Source organism: Myotis yumanensis, unplaced genomic scaffold (genome assembly GCF_028538775.1).
Source record: "Myotis yumanensis isolate MYYU_CA2020_CCGP unplaced genomic scaffold, mMyoYum1.0.hap1 SCAF_1, whole genome shotgun sequence".
NCBI classification, from domain to species: Eukaryota; Metazoa; Chordata; class Mammalia; order Chiroptera; family Vespertilionidae; genus Myotis; species Myotis yumanensis.
Genome location: NW_027223752.1, coordinates 117580602 through 117599525, shown reverse-complemented (window position 1 = coordinate 117599525; position 18924 = coordinate 117580602). Strand labels below are relative to the sequence as shown.

General features: G+C 45.6%; 1 protein-coding gene across 3 annotated transcripts in view; it reads right to left on the bottom strand.

Moving 5' to 3' along the window:
- The window catches only part of GRAMD2A (GRAM domain containing 2A), a 42122-nt gene extending 23198 nt beyond the window's left edge, over window positions 1–18924 (bottom strand). For all 3 annotated transcript variants that reach the window (XM_070407612.1, XM_070407622.1, XM_070407614.1), the window contains exon 1: window positions 18861–18924. In XM_070407612.1, coding sequence (XP_070263713.1) covers window positions 18861–18901 — 41 coding nt within the window. In that variant the 5' untranslated portion in view covers window positions 18902–18924. The remainder of the gene's footprint in view (window positions 1–18860) is intronic.

The following is an 18924-nucleotide window of genomic DNA, read 5'->3' as shown; positions in this document are numbered from 1 at the left end:
TGAATAGAGTGTCAGCCTGAGGACTGAAGGGTCCAAGGTTCAATTCCCAGTGATCAGGGCACATGCCCAGGTTTCAGGCTCAATCCCTAGTAGGGGGCATGTAGGAAACAGCCAATCAATAATTCTCTCTCATTATTTTTTTTTAATATATTTTATTGATTTTTTAGAGAGGAAGGGAGAGAGATAGAGAGTTAGAAACATCGATGAGAGAGAAACATCGACCAGCTGCCTCCTGCACATCTCCCACTGGGGATGTGCCCGCAACCAAGGTACATGCCCTTGACCGGAATCGAACCCGGGACCTTTCAGTCTGTAGGCCGACGCTCTATCCACCGAGCCAAACCGGTTTTGGCTCTCTCTCATTATTGATGTTTCCCTCTCTCTCTTCCTCTTCCTTACTCTCTGAAATAAATAGAAATATATATTTTTTTAAATGCTGGTACAACCGGATATGCACAGGCAAAATAACTAAGTTGGACCCCTATCTCACACCATATACAAAAATTACCTAAAAAAATATCAGAGTTAAAACAATTAAATCCTTAGAAATAAAACACAGGTGTAAATCTTTGTGACTTTTGATTACACAATGGTCTCTTAAGATATGACACCAAAACCACAAGAAACAGAAGAAAAAATAGATAAATTAAATGTCATAAAAATTAGAAACTTTTGTGCTTTTACCATCAAGAAAGTGAAAAAGAAAACCCACAGATGGGAGAAAATAATTACAAATCATATCCTAATATATAAAAACCCAGGATCCATAACATCCAAAACGACCAAAGGCTCGACTGACCAGAAGTCAGTGCTGGGTTGCCACGGCCGCTGCTGCGGGCACCCCAACCCAGCACTGACTGCCGAGAGGGCTGCAGATCAGGCCCAGAGAGAGGCCTGGAGAGAAAACCAGGGTCTGGTCCATAGCCTCCTTGGCAGCTGTTGATCAGCACTTGCCTCTTTTTTCACTCCGGGCCTGGCCAGCAGCTGGGCCTCTCTTTCTCTTGGGCCTCCTCTGGGCTGCTGATCAGTCCTGCCTCTCTGATCAGGCCCTTTGATAGGCCCGGAGACGCTGACTGGCATAGAAACCGACCAATCAGAACCTAATCTGGGTGAAGTGCGAGGAGCCAATGGCTGCCTAGGAGGCGGAGCTTTTGACTCTGACTGGCATAGAAACCGACCAATCAGAACCTAACCTGGGTGAACTGAGAAGGCAGAACCTAAGGTGGGGGCTGAGGAGGGGTTTTAAGGGCAACAGCTGATTGGTGTAAGGTGTAAGAAAGTGGTTCAATTTTTTAATGCCCAGTTTGGTAGTATAGTGCATATGGCTGGCTATCAGTCCAGATGTAGAGATTATGTATTTTTGTCTGCCAAGATCATCTCCTCCTGATGAAAAAGGCTTCTCCCCCCCATTTAAGCAATCCTATCCTATATAATCTATCTATACTACTAAAAGGGTAATATGCTAATTAGACTGGGTCGACTGGCTATCTTCCGGACGTCCAACTTCCTTCCAGACAAAGCCATGGTGGTGGGGGCCGAGGCAGAGGCAGTTAGGGGTGATCAGGACAGCAGGGGAGGGCAGTTGGGGGCAAGATCAGGCCGGCGGGGGGGGGGGCAGTTGAGGGCAACCAGGCTGGCAGAGGAGGGCAGTTAGGGGCGATCAGGTAGGCAGGCAGAGGCAGTTAGGGGTGATCAGGCAGACAGGCAGAGGCTGTTAGGGGTGATCAGGCTGGCAGGCAGAGGCAGTTAGGGGTGATCAGGCAAGCAGGCAGGTGAGCGGTTAGGAGCCAGTGGTCCCAGATTTCGAGAGGGATGTCCGACCACCGGTTTAGGCCTGATCCCTATGGGGACATCCCCCAAGGGGTCCCCGATTGGAGAGGGTGCAGGCTGGGCTGAGGGAACGCCCCCCCCCCCCCCCGGTGCACAAATTTCATGCACCAGGCCACTAGTATATCATAAGAAACTGGTATCCAGAATATACAAAGAACTCTTATAACCTTGAAGATATTATACTAAGTGAAATAAGCCAGTCACAAAAAGACAAACACTGTATTATACCACTTCTCTGAAGAAATCTAGAGTAGTCAAATTCATAGAAACAGAAAGTAGAATGGTGGTTGCCAGGGGCCAGAGGAGGGAAACATGGAAAGTTATTTAGAGGATATAGAGTTTCAGTTTTGCAAGATAAAAAGTTCTGGTAATGGATTGCACAACAATATGAATATACTTGCTACTACTGAACTGTACCAATGAACTTAGAAATGGTTAAGATGGTAATTTTCATGTTATGTGCTTTTCTTTTTCTGTTTTTCATCAATTTTATTTATTTGTTTGTTTATTTATTTATTTATATTGTTGACAGTATTACAGATGTCTCCCATTTCCCCCTGCCCCTCCCTAATTACTACCCCTCCATCTAACCCCTACTCACCCCCGCAGGTCTTCACCACCCTGTGTCCATGGGCTATGCATATCTATATAATAAAGAGGTAATATGCTAATTTGTCCATTATGGTGTCGCAGTCACAACCAGTCTGTGGGCAGGGCCAGGGGAAGGGACTCCTGCCCCCAGTGCTAACGTGACACTGCCTGCGTGCGTCCCTGTTCAGCACTGGTATGACGCTGCAGGGGAGGGAGGGTCTGGGCTTGATGGGGGACCTAAGGCTGCGCCCCCCACCCCAGTTCTGGGCCAGGAGACCTCAGACTGCGCCCCCTGCCGCAACTCCAGGCTGGGAGACCTCAGACTGTGACCCCCGCCCGGCAGGGCTTGACGGGAGACCTCAGGCCATGGCCCCTGCCCACAGGGCTTGATGGGGTACCTCAGGCCGCATCCCCCACCCAGTGGGTCTTGACAGGGGACCTCATGCCATGCCCTCGCCTGGTGGGGCTTGATGGGGGACCCCTGCCCTGGCTCCAGGCCGGGAGACCTCAGACTGCATCCCCACCGACCCCCCGCCCCAGCGCTGGGCTGGGAAACCTCAGGCTGTGCCCCCTGCCCGGTGGGGCTTGACGGGGGACCTTAGGCTATACCCCCCACCCCAGCACCAGGCCTGGGGACCTGAGGCTGCGCCCCTGCCCAGAGGGGCTTGACCGGGGTGCGGCCAGCCGGGTCTAGGTCTCGCCCAATGGGGGTGGGGCCGGCCAGGTCTGGGTCTCCTGTGTTTTAGAAGCATGTGAGCGTGGTGGACGGGGACTTGACTCTAGGTCCCACGGCATGCCCCAGACTCTTACAGGAGGAAGATTTTATATACATTTTACTAATTTTCTTTCATCTCTGACACTTCTGTTATAGAGAAAGGGCAAATAGCAATATTAAAATATTTCTTCTCATTAATTCTCTTTTAATGTGAATGAATTTCATGCACCGGGCCACTAGTCTATATATATATATATAAACAGGTAATATGCAAATTAGCTGGGCATCACAACTGGCTCAGAAGGAGGCTGCATCACAACCGCTCAGGAGGAGCTGCGCGCACAGATGGGTGGAGGGAACTGTGTGCCACCCCCAGCCCCAGTGGACACACACCAGGGGTGGGGACGTGTTCTGAGCGGCTGCAGCATGGCTTGGAGCATACCCCCAGTGGGTGGCAGCAGCGGCTGGAGCAAAGCAGCCCCAGTCCCAGATGCCTGGCGGTGGCTGGAACAAAGCAGCCTGGGTTTCAGGTGCCTGCCAGTGGCAGGAGCAAAGCAGCCCAGGTCCTGGGTGCCAGAGGGAAGCCAGTGCTGGCAGCCAAGGGAAGGAAGGCCTATTCTTGCATGAATCTTTGTGCATCGGGCCTCTAGTAAGTATATAAGTTCTTTGGTTTACCTCTTCTTGTCTTCTCACCCCCACGTGGAGGTATTTCAGTCTGTTCCATGCCTTCATGATTCAGGTTTTATTTTATAGGTCAATTTGTTTTGTTCATTAGATTCCACAAATAAGTGAGATCATGTGATATTTGTCTTTTTTAAAAATATATTTTATTGATTTTTTTACAGAGAGGAAGGGAGAGAGATAGTTAGAAACATCAATAAGAGAGAAACATCGATCAGCTGCCTCCTGCACACACCCTACTGGGGATGTGCCTGCAACCAAGGTACATGCCCTTGACTGGAATCGAACCTGGGACCCTTCAGCCCACAGGTTCACGCTCTATCCACTGAGCCATACCGGTTAGGGTGATATTTGTCTTTTTCTGATTGGCTTATTTCACTTAGCATAATATTTTCCAGGTCCATCCATGCTGTCCCAAAGGGTAAGAGATCACTCTCTTCTATAGTTGCATAGTATTTCATTATGTAAATGTCCCACAGCTTTTAAAATAGATATATACTAGAGACCTGGTGCATGAAATTCATGCACTGGGGGGGCGGGGGGGTTCCCCACAGCTGGGATTGTGAAAGGGCACAGGCCAGGCTGAGGGACCCCACTGGTGCAAGATTGGGGCCAGGGAGGGACACAGGAAGTTAGCCAGCTGGGGAGGGACCTCGGGAGGGCTCCAGGGTGTGTCCAGCCCATCTCACTCAGTCCCAATCAGCCAGACCCCAGCAGCAAGCTAACCTACCAGTCGGAGTGTCTGTCCCCTGGTGGTTAGTGCGTGTCATAGTGACTAGTCGACTAGTTGACTGTCTGCCCCCTGGTGGTCAGTGCACAGCATAGTGAGCAGTTGAGTGGCCTTAGCATATTATTAGCATATTACACTTTGATTGGTTGAATGGTCGACTAGACGACTGGACACTTAGCATATTAGGCTTTTATTATATAGGATGATTGATTTTAGAGAGGGAGGGAGAAAGAGGAACATCAATGATAAGAAAGAATCATTGATCGGCTGCCTCCTGCACACTCTCCACCAGGGATCAAACCCGCAACCCAAGCATATGCCCTGGCCAGGAATCAAACAGTGATCTCCTGGTTCATAGGTCAATGCTTGACCACTGAGCCATGCCAGCTGGGCCCACATCATTTTTATCCACTCGTCTACTGATGGGCACTTGGGCTGTTCCAAATCTTAGCTATTGTAAATAACACTGCTATTTTCATAGGGTGCACATATTCTTTCTCATTGGTGTTTCAGGGTTTTTAGGATATATTCCCAGAAGTGGGATCGCTGGGTCAAATTGCAGTTACATTATTAATTTTTTTAGGAAACTCCATACTGTTTTCCATAGTGGCTGCATAGGTCTGCATTTGCACCGGCAGTGAACTAAGGTTCCCTTTCTCCACATCCTCACCAGCACTAGTTATTATGCGTTTTCTTAACCACAATTTAAAACTTTTTAAAAAGGGATTCTTAAAACTGAACAATAAAAAGACAAATAATCCAACTAAAATGGGCAAATACTTGAGTAAATATTTTTTCAAAGAAGATATCAAAGACCAATAATGAAAAGATGCTCAACATCTCAAAATCACAATGAGATACTTCTTCATGCCCACTAGGAGACTATGATCAGTGCCAGGTGCTGGTGGGATGTGGAGAAACTGAAACCCCCATATATTGCTGATGAAAGTGCTTTGGAGAACAGTTTGGTGGTTCTTCAAATGGTAAACACAGAGTTACTGTATAACCCTGCAATTCCACTCGTAGGTTTATATCCAAAAGAACTGAAAACATGTCCACATAAAATCTTGTACAAGTATTATAATCATAGTCATCATAATAATCATTATTATAATCATAGTATTATAATCATTGTCATCATAATAGCCCCAAAATGTAAATCCCAAACCCATCAACTGATGAATGGATAAACTGTGGTATATATACAGTGGAATATTATTCACCACAAAAAGACATAAAGTACTGATACATGCTACAACATGAATGAATCTTGGAAACATTATGCTAAGTGAAAGAAGCTAGTCACAAAAGACCACATATTTTATGCTTCCATTACAGGAAATATCAAGAATTGGTAAACACATAGAGACAGAAAGTAGATTAGTAGTTGCCAGAGGCTGAGGGGAGGGGAATATGGAAAGTGACTGATGGGCATAGTTTCTTTTGGGATGATGAAACTGGTCAGGAATTAGTGATGATGGTGGCACAACTTTGTGAATATATTAAAAGCCAACACATTGTACACTTTAAAAGGGTGAATTTTATGGTATGTAAATTATACAGTTGTCCTTTGGTATACACAAGGGGATTGGATCCAGCTCCCTCTCCCCCATGTCCTCATGTATACCAAAGTTCCAGGATGTTCAAGCCCTTTAAATAAAATAGTGTCGTACTGTATGTCACCTATATAGGGTTCAGCAGGGTTCGCCTACATATCACTCATTCAAGGGGATTCAGAGTGGAATTTTCTGGGACTCCCCCCCTACCCCCACCCCGCCCAAGAATATTTTCGATCCCTGGTTGACTGAATCGAGGCATGTGAAGCCAGAGGATGTAGGGCCAACAGTATCTCCAGGAGGAGGGGTTGGGGAGAGAAGTCTGGGCCATCAAGAACCACAACACAGTCCTGCAGGTAGCCTAGGAGAGAAGGCCCCGAGGTAGAAAGAAAGTCAGGTGTATAGGCTGTTATGAAAGCCCAAGGAGTGTTTCAAAAAGGAGGAATGGGGAGGCAGTGCAGTTTACTGAGAGGCCCAGAGAAGCCTGAAAGGCAGGCATAATCCAGATTCTGTTGCCAAAGGCCTGCCCCTCCTTCCTCCTTCCCCGCCTGAGACTGCAGCCCAGGGAAGGACTGTGAGGACAGGCCCATGGGCACAAGTAAGGACGCTGCTGGGCACAGCTGAAAACTCAGGTCACCACCGGCTCAGCACCACACCAGCCTTGGATTCTGCTTTCCTCCCAGGAAAGACCACAGAGATACTGGAGTGTAAGCAGGAGGAGGGATTGTCTGTTCCTCTCCTGACTCTTTGAGGGGTGTTTGGGGTCAGGGAGGGAGAAGGTACTGTTCTTGCCCTCAGCCTCGCAGCTTGGTCCACCGTCCCCAGCCATTTTCCCCTGACACTAATCCACCCCGGGCCTCTCTGCCTAGCCCTCAAACCACAAGTCCATTTTCTGCGCTGAGAGGGCAGCCACGCCCAGAATTCCAGCACAGCAGTCAGCCCGCCCAGGCCCCGGCGCCAGAGACCAGAGGCCAGAGACCATGCCCGCCTGTCGGTGGGGCTGGTGGATCCCTAGGCTTGGGAGTAAAAGCTGGTGCAGCCTGGGGCCTGTGGAAGGTGCATCCACACGCCCACACCTCCTGGCCTCCCTGCAAAGGAAGCCCCCACCCCATCATGGAACCCCTCTTGCGTGGGTGCCCAGCATCAAACCCGGCAGCGGGCTGGATTTGAGGCGCCCCAAGCAGGCCTGGCCAGTTCTGCCGCCCAAGCTGTACTCCAGCTAAGGGTTCACATTCCTGAGCGATGACCTAGATTTAAGGAGCTTGTTGGGACCTTTTCCTCCAGGGAGAACCCCTGATTGTCCAAATAATGGAAACTCCCTAGAAACGCCTGCTCTTGCCATTATTCAACATTGTTCTGAAGGTTCTAGACATCACACAAAGGCAAGAAAAAGAAATATTAAAAAGACTCTTATTATTTGAAAGATGGTAAGGTTATCCAGAGGATATATAATCAACTGAAAGAAACTGGCCCAGATATTCTTATATTTAGCACTGGGCTAGGCAGAGCTGTGATTGGAATAGAAACATAATGACCTCTTATGGAATTAATTATTATTTGGTTACAAGATTAACATGAAAATCAGTGGTTTCACCCTGCCTGGTGTGGCTCAGTTGCTAAGAGTGTGGTCCTGTGCACCCAAAGGTAGTGGATTGGATTCCTGGTCAGGGAACATACCCAGGTTGTGGGCCCCGTTCCAGGTCCCAGGCAACCCATCAATGTTTCTTTCTTTCTCTCTCTCTCTCTCTCTCTCTCTCTCTCTCTCTCTCTCCTCTTTCTCTTAAAAAAAAAATCAGTAGTTTCTCTGTAGACCTGCAATAAACAGTTGTAAAATATATTTTGGAAAATGATTCTTATATGTCAACAACACACATAAGATACCCAAGAATAAACATTTTAAAATGTAAAGAGCCCTGACCGGTTTGGCTCAGTGGATAGAGCGTCGGCCTGCGGACTGAAGGGTCCCGGGTTCGATTCCAGTTAAGGGCATGTACCTTGGTTGCGGGCACATCCCAGTGGGGGGTGTGCGGGAGGCAGCTGATTGATGTTTCTCTCTCATTAAAGTTTCTAACTCTCTATCCCTCTCCCTTCCTCTCTATAAAAAATCAATAAAATATATATCTTTTAAAAATGTAAAGAAATGTGAGAGAAAAATCACAAACATTTTTAAAATGACATAAAAGGAGACTTGAATAAATGGAGAGATAAACTCTGTTCTTGAGTGGGAAGATTCAAAGTTTTAAGGAAGCAAATTTATCTCAAATTTAATTCAAGGACTTTGCCCTACCATATGTTAGAACAAATGGCAAAGCCAAATCAATTAACATAACACAGTATTTACTAGTTTAGTAAAGATTAATAGACTGATAGAACATATAAGTTCAGAACATGACCTATCTGCCCTAACCGGTTTGGCTCAATGGATAGAGCATCGGCCTGCGGACTCAAGGGTCCCAGGTTCGATTCCGGTCAAGGGCATGTACCTTGGTTGCAGGCACATTCCCAGTAGGGAGTGTGCAGGAGGCAGCTAATTGATGTTTCTCTCTCATCGATGTTTCTAATTCTCTATCCCTCTCCCTTCCTCTCTGTAAGAAATCAATAAAATATATTAAAAACAAAACAGAACATGACCTATTTAATCTAATAAAAGACAAACATGCAAATTGACCATACATTTGATATACCTTAAGCCACGCCCACCAGCCAATCAGAGCAACTATATGCAAATTAACCCAACCAAGATGGCGGTTGGCAGCCACAGAGCTGCAGCGAGCAGGAGGCTTGGTTGCCCCGGCTATGGAAGAAGCCAAGCTTCCTGGCCAGCTGCTCCCTCCTCTCAAGGCAACAAAGTTTCAATTACAGAAGGTAAATAAACCCCAGATACCTGCTTCCAGCTGCCATGGCCACGGAGCTCAAGCGAGCAGGAGGCTTGGTTGCCCTGGCGATGGAAGAAGCCAAGCTTCAAGGCTGGCTGCTGCCTCCTCTCAAGGCAACAAAGTTTCAATTGTAGAAGGTAAATAAACCTCAGATATCTGCTTCCGGTCGCCGTGGCCATGGAGCTGGAGCAAATAAAAAAAAAAAAAAGGAAAGGCTGGGAGCTTTGGTCACCCAGGGGCTTGGTCAGTCTGAAAACAGCCATTAGCCCCTCACCCAGGCTGGCCAGGCACCCCAGTGGGGACCCCCACTCTGAAGGGGGTTTGGGCAGCCTGAAAATGGCCCTCAGCCCCTCACCTAGGCTGGCCAGGCACCCCAGTGGGGACCCCCACCCTGAAGGGGGTTTGGGCAGCTTGAAAACAGCCATTAGCCCCTCACCCAGGCTGGCCAAACCCCATGGGGTGAGGGTCCCCACTGGGGGGCTTGACCAGCCTGCAAACAGCCATCAGCCCCTCACCCAGGCTGGCCAGGCACCCAAGCGGGACCCCCACCCTGATCCAGGACACCCTTCAGGGCAAACCATTCGGCCCCCACCCGTGCACCAGGCCTCTATTCTATATAATAAAAGGGTAATATGCAAATTGACCCTAACAGCAGAACCACTGGGAATGACTGGTCACTATGACACACACTGACCACCAGGGGGCAGGCGCTCAAAGCAGGAGCTTCCCCCTGATGGTCAGTGCGCTCCCACAGGGGGAGCTCTGCTCAGCCACAAGCCAGGCTGACGGCTGCCAGCACAGTGGTGGTGGTGGGAGCCTCTCCTGCCTCCTCAGCAGCACTAAGGATGTCCGACTGCAGCTTAGGTCTGCTCCCTGCTGGTAAGTGGACATCCCCCGAGTGCTGCTGGGCTGCCAGAGGGATGTCTGACTGCCAGCTTGGGCCCGATCCCCCAGGGAGCGGGCCTAAACTAGCAGGTGTACATCCTCCAAGGGGTCCCAGACTACAAGAGGGCATAGGCTGGGCTGAGGGACCCCCACCCCAGTGCACAAATTTTTGTGCACCGGGCCTCTAGTGGGTATATAATTAAGAACGTATTTCAAATAAGTAAGAGAAGAATGGATTGTCCAATAAATGGTATTGGGACAATTGGCTACCAAACATCAGTCACAAAATAAATTCAAGGTAGATTAAAAATCCAAATATTTTCTAAATTAATAAAAAACTAAAATAAAATGGAGGAAATTATTAAAATATCAGGAAATGTTTAAGCAAAATATAAAACCCAGAACACATAAAAATATGAAACCCAGAATCACATAAAAATTAAAAACCTTTGTACATCAAATAATGAATTGGTACTTTTTAATATTTAATGAGCTCATCCAAGGCAAAAGGAAAAGGTAAACTAATAGAAAAGTGATTAAGAATATGAACAGGCCAGTCACAAAAGAAATCTCTCTCTTACTTATCTTGTTCATAAACGTTTAAAAACTATAGTGCTCAACATTACCAAGAATGTGGAAAAGAAGCATTCTTTATACCCCACAATGAGAGTGAAAGCTAAGTTAACCTTTCTGACATATATCAATGCCTTATGAAATGCAAATCCTTTGACCCAACAACTCCATTTCACATATGCTAATTAGACCAGACGTCCTTCCAGACAAAGCCTAGGCTGCAAGGGAAGCCTGGGTCTCGGTGCCAGAGGGAAGCCAGTGCCAGCAGCCTGGGGAAGGCCTATTCTTGCATGAATTTCATGCATTAGGCCTCTAGTTGTTTAATAACGTGCTATTTAGCCTTCAGGTGTTTGAATGTTTTTGAGTGTTTTTACTGTAGTTGATTTCTAATTTCATTCTATTGTGATCTGAGAAGATGCTTGATATGATTTTAATCTTCTTGAACTTGTAGAGACTTGTTTTATGTCCTAATATGTGGCCTATCTTTGAGAACGACCCATGGGCATTTGAGAAGAATGTATATTCTGCAGCTTTGGGGTGAAATGTTCTATAAATGTCAATTAAATCCATCTGATTCAGTGTGTCATTTAGAGTCTCTGTTTTCTTGTTAATTTTTTGTCTGGAGGATCTATTCAGTGAAGTCAGTAGGGTATTAAAGTCCCCTACTATGACTGTATTGCTGTCGATCTCTCCCTTAAAGTCCTCTAGAAGTTATATATATATATATATATATATATATTTCTCTATTGGGCACATATGTTTACCAGGGTTATATCTTCTTGCTAAATTTATCCCTTCAGTATGATGTAGTGACCTGTGTTGTCTCTTGTCATGGCCTTCATTTTGAAGTCTATTTTGTCAGATATGAGTATTCCTACCCCAGCTTTTATTTCCTTTTCATTTGCATGGGAAATTTTTTCCACCCCTTCATGCTCATCCTGTGTGAGTTTTTTAGTCTGAGATGGGTCTCTTGTAAATAGCATATAATTGGGTCATGTTTTTGTATCCATTCAGCTACTCTATGTCTTTTGATTGGAGCATTTAATCCACTTACATTTAAGGTTACTATTGATGGGTACTTATTTATTGCCATTTTAATTCTTTTTAAAAAATATTTGTTTATTGATTTCAGAAAGGAAGGGAGAGGAAGAGAGAGATAGAAACATCAATGATGAGGGAGAATAATTGATCAGTTGCTCCTGCATGCCCCACATTGGGGATCAATCCTGCAATCCAGGCATATGCCCTGACCTGGAATCAAACCGTAACCTTCTGTTTAATAGGTTGACACTCAACCACTGAGCCATGATGGCCGGGCACCATTTTAATTCTTTATACCTATGTTTCTCTCTATATATATTTCTTCTTTCTGTAGCAGTCCCTTTAGCATTTCTTGCAGTGCTGATTTAGTGGTGATAAACTCCTTTAGCTTTTTTTTTTTTTGGTCTGGAAATCTCTTTATTTCACTATCTATTTTGAATGATAAATTGCTGGATATAGTGATCATGGTTTCAAATCCTTGCTTTTCATTACCTTGAATACTTCACGCCATTCCCTTCTGACCTGTAGAGTTTCTGATGAGAAATCAGCTAACAGCATTATGGGAGCTCCTTTGTAGGTAGCACATTGCTTTTCCATGGCTGCCTTTAAGATTCTCTTTGTCTTTAAGATTCTCTTTGGCATTTTAATTATGATGTGTCTGGGTGTGGGCCTGTTTGGGTTTTTCTTGTTTGGGACTCTCTGTGCCTCCTTCACCAGGTTAAGGAAGTTTTCTGCCATTATTTCTTTAAACATGTTCTCTATCGCCTACTCACTGTCTTCCCCTTCTGGCACACTTGCTTCATGAGGACAGCTCCCTTAAGCTGTCCTCCTGTTTTGTTTTTGTTTTTGTTTTTGGTTCTCTGATTGAGTGATTTTTTTCTACTCTGTCTTCTAATTCACTGATCCAATCCATCGTTTTGCCTAATCTGCTATGTATTCCTTCCACCGTGTTCTTTATTAGTGCCATGTCATTCTTTATAGTTACTATATCTTTTTTTCATGCTGTTGAGCATCTTTACCATCATTATTCTAAACTCTATGTCTGATAAATTTCTTATCTCCATTTCATTTAGCTCTTATTCTGGGGAATTCTCTTGTTCCTTCATTTCAGGCTTGTTTTTATTTGTTTGTTTGTTTGTCTGCCCATTTGGGTTTAGGTCTGTAGGTAGATCTGCCATGACTTCCAATCTGTAGTGCCAGACAATGTCAGACACTGTGACTGGCCCTGAGTACTGTTTGGAACTATCAGCAATACACAGCTTGTGTATTGGGACTCTGGGTTGTTGTGAGGACTGAAATGAGTTGATTGACATTAAACACTTCCAGTCTCGGCTGGAACTGGGTGCCTTTGGAAAGGACCAATATGCATACCAGAGTCTGCTTTTCCTAGCCCCAGGCCCAGAAGGAGATCAGGCAAAAACTAAACACCTCCAGAGATCCTCCTCTGCCTGCAGTCTGATTGTTATCAGCCTTGATTAACCTCAGGCTATCAACCACAGGGTAGGGTGAGGGGTTTTCCAACAGGGTGGGACAACTGCCTTCCCCCCAGGCAAAAACTGCCTGGATTAGAAAGGTCCATGGGAGAAAGATGTTCTCCACAACGTGAGGGAATAATTCAGCACAGGAAACTGGGGTGGCTGCCCTCTGAGCTCCAACCCAGAGCCCCCCACCCTGAACTGTCCTCACACCACTCTAGTTCACTCTGCCCTCCCTCTGTTGGCCTCCAAGGTGAGTGGCTGCACATGAAATTTTGTGTATTGGCCCTTTAAGAGGGTTCCTGCATTTCCAGCCATCTCTTGCTGGCTGATAACAACCCTGCTGCTTTTCACAGCCAGATGTTCTGTGGGCACCTTTCTCAGTTCTGGTTCTCTGGGCTGGGGAGCCCAGTTTGGAGTTTAGACCCCAGAATTCTCAGTGAGAACCCATCACCACTGAGATATCCCTTCAGGACTCCAGATGTTTTCTGTGGGAGCCCCGTCAGCCCTTTCACACCTCTGCACTTCTTACCAGTCTCTGTGTGGTCTCCACTTTCCACCCTTGCTTATCAGGGTTCTGTCTAGCTAGTCCTCAGTTGATTTTTCAGAGTGGGCCTTCTGTAACTTAGTTGTATTTCCAGTTTGGTACTGGGAGAGCATCAGTGTAGCTTCCACTTACCCCACAGCCATTTTGGAATCCCTGACACTACTACTTTTTACCATGACCTTAGGTAAGCTCCTCCTGTCCTCTGTGCCTTAACGGCCTCACTTGTGAGATGGGACTCTGGGTTGTTGTGAGGACTGAAATGAGTTGATTGACATTAAACACTTACATGCATGGCTCACAGGAAGTGGTTGGAAATGGCAGCTGTTTGTTAGGATCTAGCTACTGTTGCCAGTCTCTATATGCACCAACTCCAGTAATACCTACTGTTGATCAGCATGTTGGTGAATGGACAGTCTCACATACTGTTGTGTTTAGGGCAGTGTGAGAAGAGTAGATACATTTTATATGTAGATAACCTCAGATCATAAATTCCATTTCTAACAATTTATTGTTAGAAAATAATTGGACCCATTTAAATGCACAAGAATGTTCACTGAAGTGTAGTTAGAAGAGAAAAAATAAGGCATAAAAATTATGATTTATTCATAGAATAGATGGCTTTGTAACTATTAAAATAATATGTATCAAGTTATTTATTAAAACATTTATTAAAAACAGTCTATTAACATGGAAAGATAGCATTATATAACATTGAAAAAAGCATTATATAGAACAGCATGTATAATATAATAGATGTAGGAAGGATGCTCACAAAATTCTAACAATATTTTTCTTCATGAATTGGGATTTTAGATATTTTTTTATTTTCTTCTTTAGACTTTTCCATATACTCTGCTTGATTTTTATGATCACAACAAACAATTTCATTTGTAGCTAAGAATTCAAAGGAAGAAGGAGGATATAGCAAAACAAACAAACAACAACACAAAAACTTATTCCTACAGCACAGCAATATTAACTAATAGATACCTCTAAAATTCCAAATTCCTAAAACCTCATTCTTCCTACATGGAAACCCTCAGAATCCAAAAGAAAAAAATGACATTGATTTTAAAAATAAACTTTGAGCCTGGCCAGCATGGCTCAGTGGTTGAGTTATGAACCAGGAGGTCACGGTTCAATTTCCCGTCAGGGCACATGCCCGTATTGTAGGCTCAAGGCAGTCAATCAATTATTCTTTCTCATCATTGATGTTTCTCTCTCTCTCTCTGGAGGCAGCTATGCTCACCACTATACCACCAATGCCAACTCTCTCTCTCTGTCTCTCTCTCTCTCTCTCCCTCTCCCTTCCTCTCTGAAATCAATAAAAATAGATTAAAAAAAATAAACTTTGCCAAATCTTCACATGTAATAAAACTGTACAAAACTAAACACACACACACACACACACACACACACACACCAGTGCATGGAAAACTGGTGTAATCTGAACAAGGTTGATGGGTTATATCAATGTTAATTTTTCTGATTGTTATTGTGCTACTGTCATGTAGGATGTTACCACTGGGAGAAATTGAGTGAAAGATACATGAGATCTCTGTATTATTTTATACAATTGCTTGTAAATCTACAATTATCTCAAAATAAAAAGTGTATTAAAAATGAACTTTGCACCTTGAAAAAGTAAACATGTTAAGCTTTTCTTAGAGCTGGGGCTAAATTATCAGAGAGTCTGGGTCTCAGATTCTCAAAGCTGGAGGCACTGAAGGGAAACTAACTTTTGGTGACCAGGCTATTACACCACCTGAGAACCTTTAAATGAACCAGATGTGATGATAGGTGAAGAAATGGAGGCTCAGACCCAGTAGTAGCTCAGCATTCATTTCTGGAGCAAGGATTTGTGACCAGCTCTTTCTGAAAGCGCATGCTTTTCCTATTGTTATGTCACAGTGACTATATCTGCGAATGACTTAAAGGAAAAGAAAGAAGTTGTTCACTGTTATCCATATAAAAGAACTAAATAAATATTCAAGTGGGTGGGAAAATGGTGGCAATCTAATTGGGCACAAGGAGTTCCTTATTTATTTATTTATTTATTTTAATATATTTCTTTATTGATTTCAGAGAGGAAAGGAGAAGGAAAGAGAGATAGAAACATCAATGATGAGAATCATTGATCGGCTGCCTCCTGCACACCCCCTACTGGGGATCAAGCCCGCAACCCAGGCATGTGCCCTCGACCGGAATCGGACCTGGGACCCTTCAGTCCACAGGCTGACGCTCCATCCACTGAGCCAAGCTGGCCAGGGCAAGGAGTTTCAAAGTATGTGCCTAGATGTGAATATCATCCATCACATATATCACTGTAGCCCTGATTACTAGAAAGTTCTTTCCAACACTCAAATAAGCCTAACTCTATCTAGTGGTCTTTCACCAAGGAACAAACCTTTGTCATCATGTTCCTTCCTTGATAAAATTAGATTTCCACTGTTGGTGCGACCACTGCAGAGTCTGGGCTATAACCACTTATAACCTCTCTTCTCCTGAGTGATAGTGGAAGACCCCATAGCTTTCCTACTGCTTCTTTTACATGGAGCCAACTGGTTATTTCCAGTCCTCCATCTTTATGGACCACAGTTGACAGTCTAAGAGACCCCAGAGTCCAGGCAAGAGTTTCAGGATGGGCCTGGGAACTCCTGAAATTTTGGGCAAAACTGTTATATCTGAACAAAGAGGCATGCATCTGGAAAGAGAGCATTTCACTTTTATTAGATTTTTAATGTACCTAAGACTACCAAATGATAGGAAATACAACTTTAATTTGATCAGCAACAAAATGGATTTAAAATATAAACTCCAAAACTGATTACTTAAAAAAAGTAAATACTCAGCTAGCAATAAACTTATTGTAAATAAAAAGAAAGAGTTAAGTTTTTAATTCTGCCTTTCTAGTACTAGCTATACTTCAGGGTAAACAAATAGTTGAAAGAGGAAACATTTCTTTTTATGGGAAGATTCAAGCCAATAAATGATGAAAGAGTGATAGAATTAGAGCAATACCATTCTACAATCCCTAATGAAATAACGGGTTTAAATAAAATGATCTTCAATGCCTGCTGACATCCTCCAAAGAGAAATAACCAGATGTGCTTCCTAATGTTCTTCCTCAAGTGCTCAATACCTTTTGAATCTGAGCAACATCTAGACCGACTATAGGAAATACAAGAGTCAGGGGAATATTTTAAACAACACCAGCAAACTGGGAAATGGTATAGGACAAATAATCCTATTTCTTCAACAAATACATTGCAACATAAACAAAAAAGAAGAAATGAAAGGTTTATATTACGGAAAACAACCCCTTCCTCCTGGCATCTGTGCTGAGCAGGCACATCCTCCTTGGGGAGACAATTCCTTCTGAATTACACAGGAAGTTCCATGCCAGGGACTTCTGCTCTCCCCCATCCCCTTTCCTTTCCTACATTAGTAAACAGGTAGGAAATTCATCAAAGCTTCAAAGGTTGGTGATAGAGAACAAGTGGTGACAAACTGATGCCCTGCAGCACAGGTGAATTGCATCCAGGGTGAATGGCAGCATAGTGGCCAAGATGGACTGCACTGTTCTCAAATTCATGGGCTTTCCCGAAGTAGTTACAGTAAAGAAGAAATTGTAAATAAAAAGAAATGAAATGCCTTCAGAAATAAAGGGGAAACATGCTAGGTAGCAGAATCACTGAATGACTGAATGGAGAAGGGCTTTAGGGGACCTACAGTCCAACTGCCTTACCTAATGGGTAGAGGAGACACCCTCTACTCACCTCTCTCTCCCTACAACTCTGGAAGTCTTTGCGCTGAAAGGAGCTAGACTTCAGAGCCAGCTGGAGGTGTAAATGGGCAAAGCAGGCCCAAAGAGAAAACCTGACTTGTTTTCAAGTCACAGCAAAATAGGAACAGTATTAGGCTGAGAACTCACTTCTGATTCCCTGAATGAGGCTCTTCATGTTGGTCTGATAAATATGGTATGCGGCATTCAAGGGCCAAAGCCACAACTTAACCAGGTTAAGGCCTGGGTGGAGCCACCCAAGCAGGTCAGTGGAAGAGCTTCAGGGAGGCCGGCTGGCATAAAGCCACCCTGAGTACTGGCAACCTCAACCGTGGGGGGCATCCTAGGTGGATGAATTGGCACACAGGTCTTTCTGGTTTGCACTAAGGCTTTGAGGACTTGCCTGAGCTAAAAAAAAATTTTTTTTAAATTTGAAAGCAACCAGTAACATCAAGACATAGATAGGGCCTGGGCTGTCCCCTCGAGGCTATTCAGAACATTCTCCAAAGCAGGAAGGAGAATTTTGATTTGCCCCGAGCAGAAACTCCTGGAAGCTCAGTGCCAGCCTCTTTCAGGTTCACCCTCTAGACTGCCCATTTGCTCTAGAATTGCTCACTGCTTTACTGGTCCTGTCAAACTGCAGCCTCACACCTGAGTGTGCCTGCCAACATGGACTGGACTGGAGTCCAGCCAATGTGATCAGAGGACTGTGGAGGAGGCATGTCAACTGCCCCAGTGCTAGCTGACTAGGGGGGCAGGCTGCCCTCCAGAGCTCAGACTGTGGCACCTGGGAACTTACAGCAAGGGCAGGACTTTACAGCCTCACCCACTGGTTCTTTCTTCACCAAATAATCCCCCCTTCTCGACCCCCCCCACAACCCCCGCCAAAAGCCCCAAGACCTCAGGGGCAGAGGCCACAATTCTTGATGTCACATTAAATACCACCTTCCACCTGCCCTGCCTCTCTGCCCCTTCCCCAGGTGCAAGAATTTCCTTCCTCCCAGGGCGACTTTGGATCAAATCTCGAGGCTGAAAGACCAGCCCCAGCCCGCCCGACCAGGACGGGCCTGATACACGGGGGTGGCCCACTCGTGCCAGGACAGCTCCACACTGTCTCCTGGGCAGCCGCGGGCCTGATACAATTGCGGCCAGATATAACTGCAGACTCAGCTGGGAGGGCAGAAAGGCTGAAACCCCCACCCCGGGCCAGCAGGGAAGCACCAGCCTTTGGGTGGGGAGCAGTCAGGCTGGAGGGTCGATAGGGCTGGGGAATGAATGAATGAATGAATGAACGAACGAACAGGGATGATGGCAGAGGGTGGTGGTGGTGGTGGACTACGGAGATGTCCCAAGAAGGGTGCCCTCCGCTGCCCGGACGTCCTCATCCCCACGCCCGGACCCCTCGCGCGGAGCACAGCAGCCGCGAACACCCCGCAGCCTGAGAAGCGCAGCTCTTGAGCTGAGCCTGCATTTCGGCGGGCGGGAAGTGCCTGCCCTCCGGGCAGAAGGCACCCAGGCGCGTCCGGCCCCGTCCCGCCCCTCGCCTGAACCAGGCAGGCGGGCTGCAGTCCCTTACCTGCCAGCCGCCACTGTCTCGCCCCTGCTCAGAGCAGTCATAGATGCGCCTCCGGCCAGCGCGG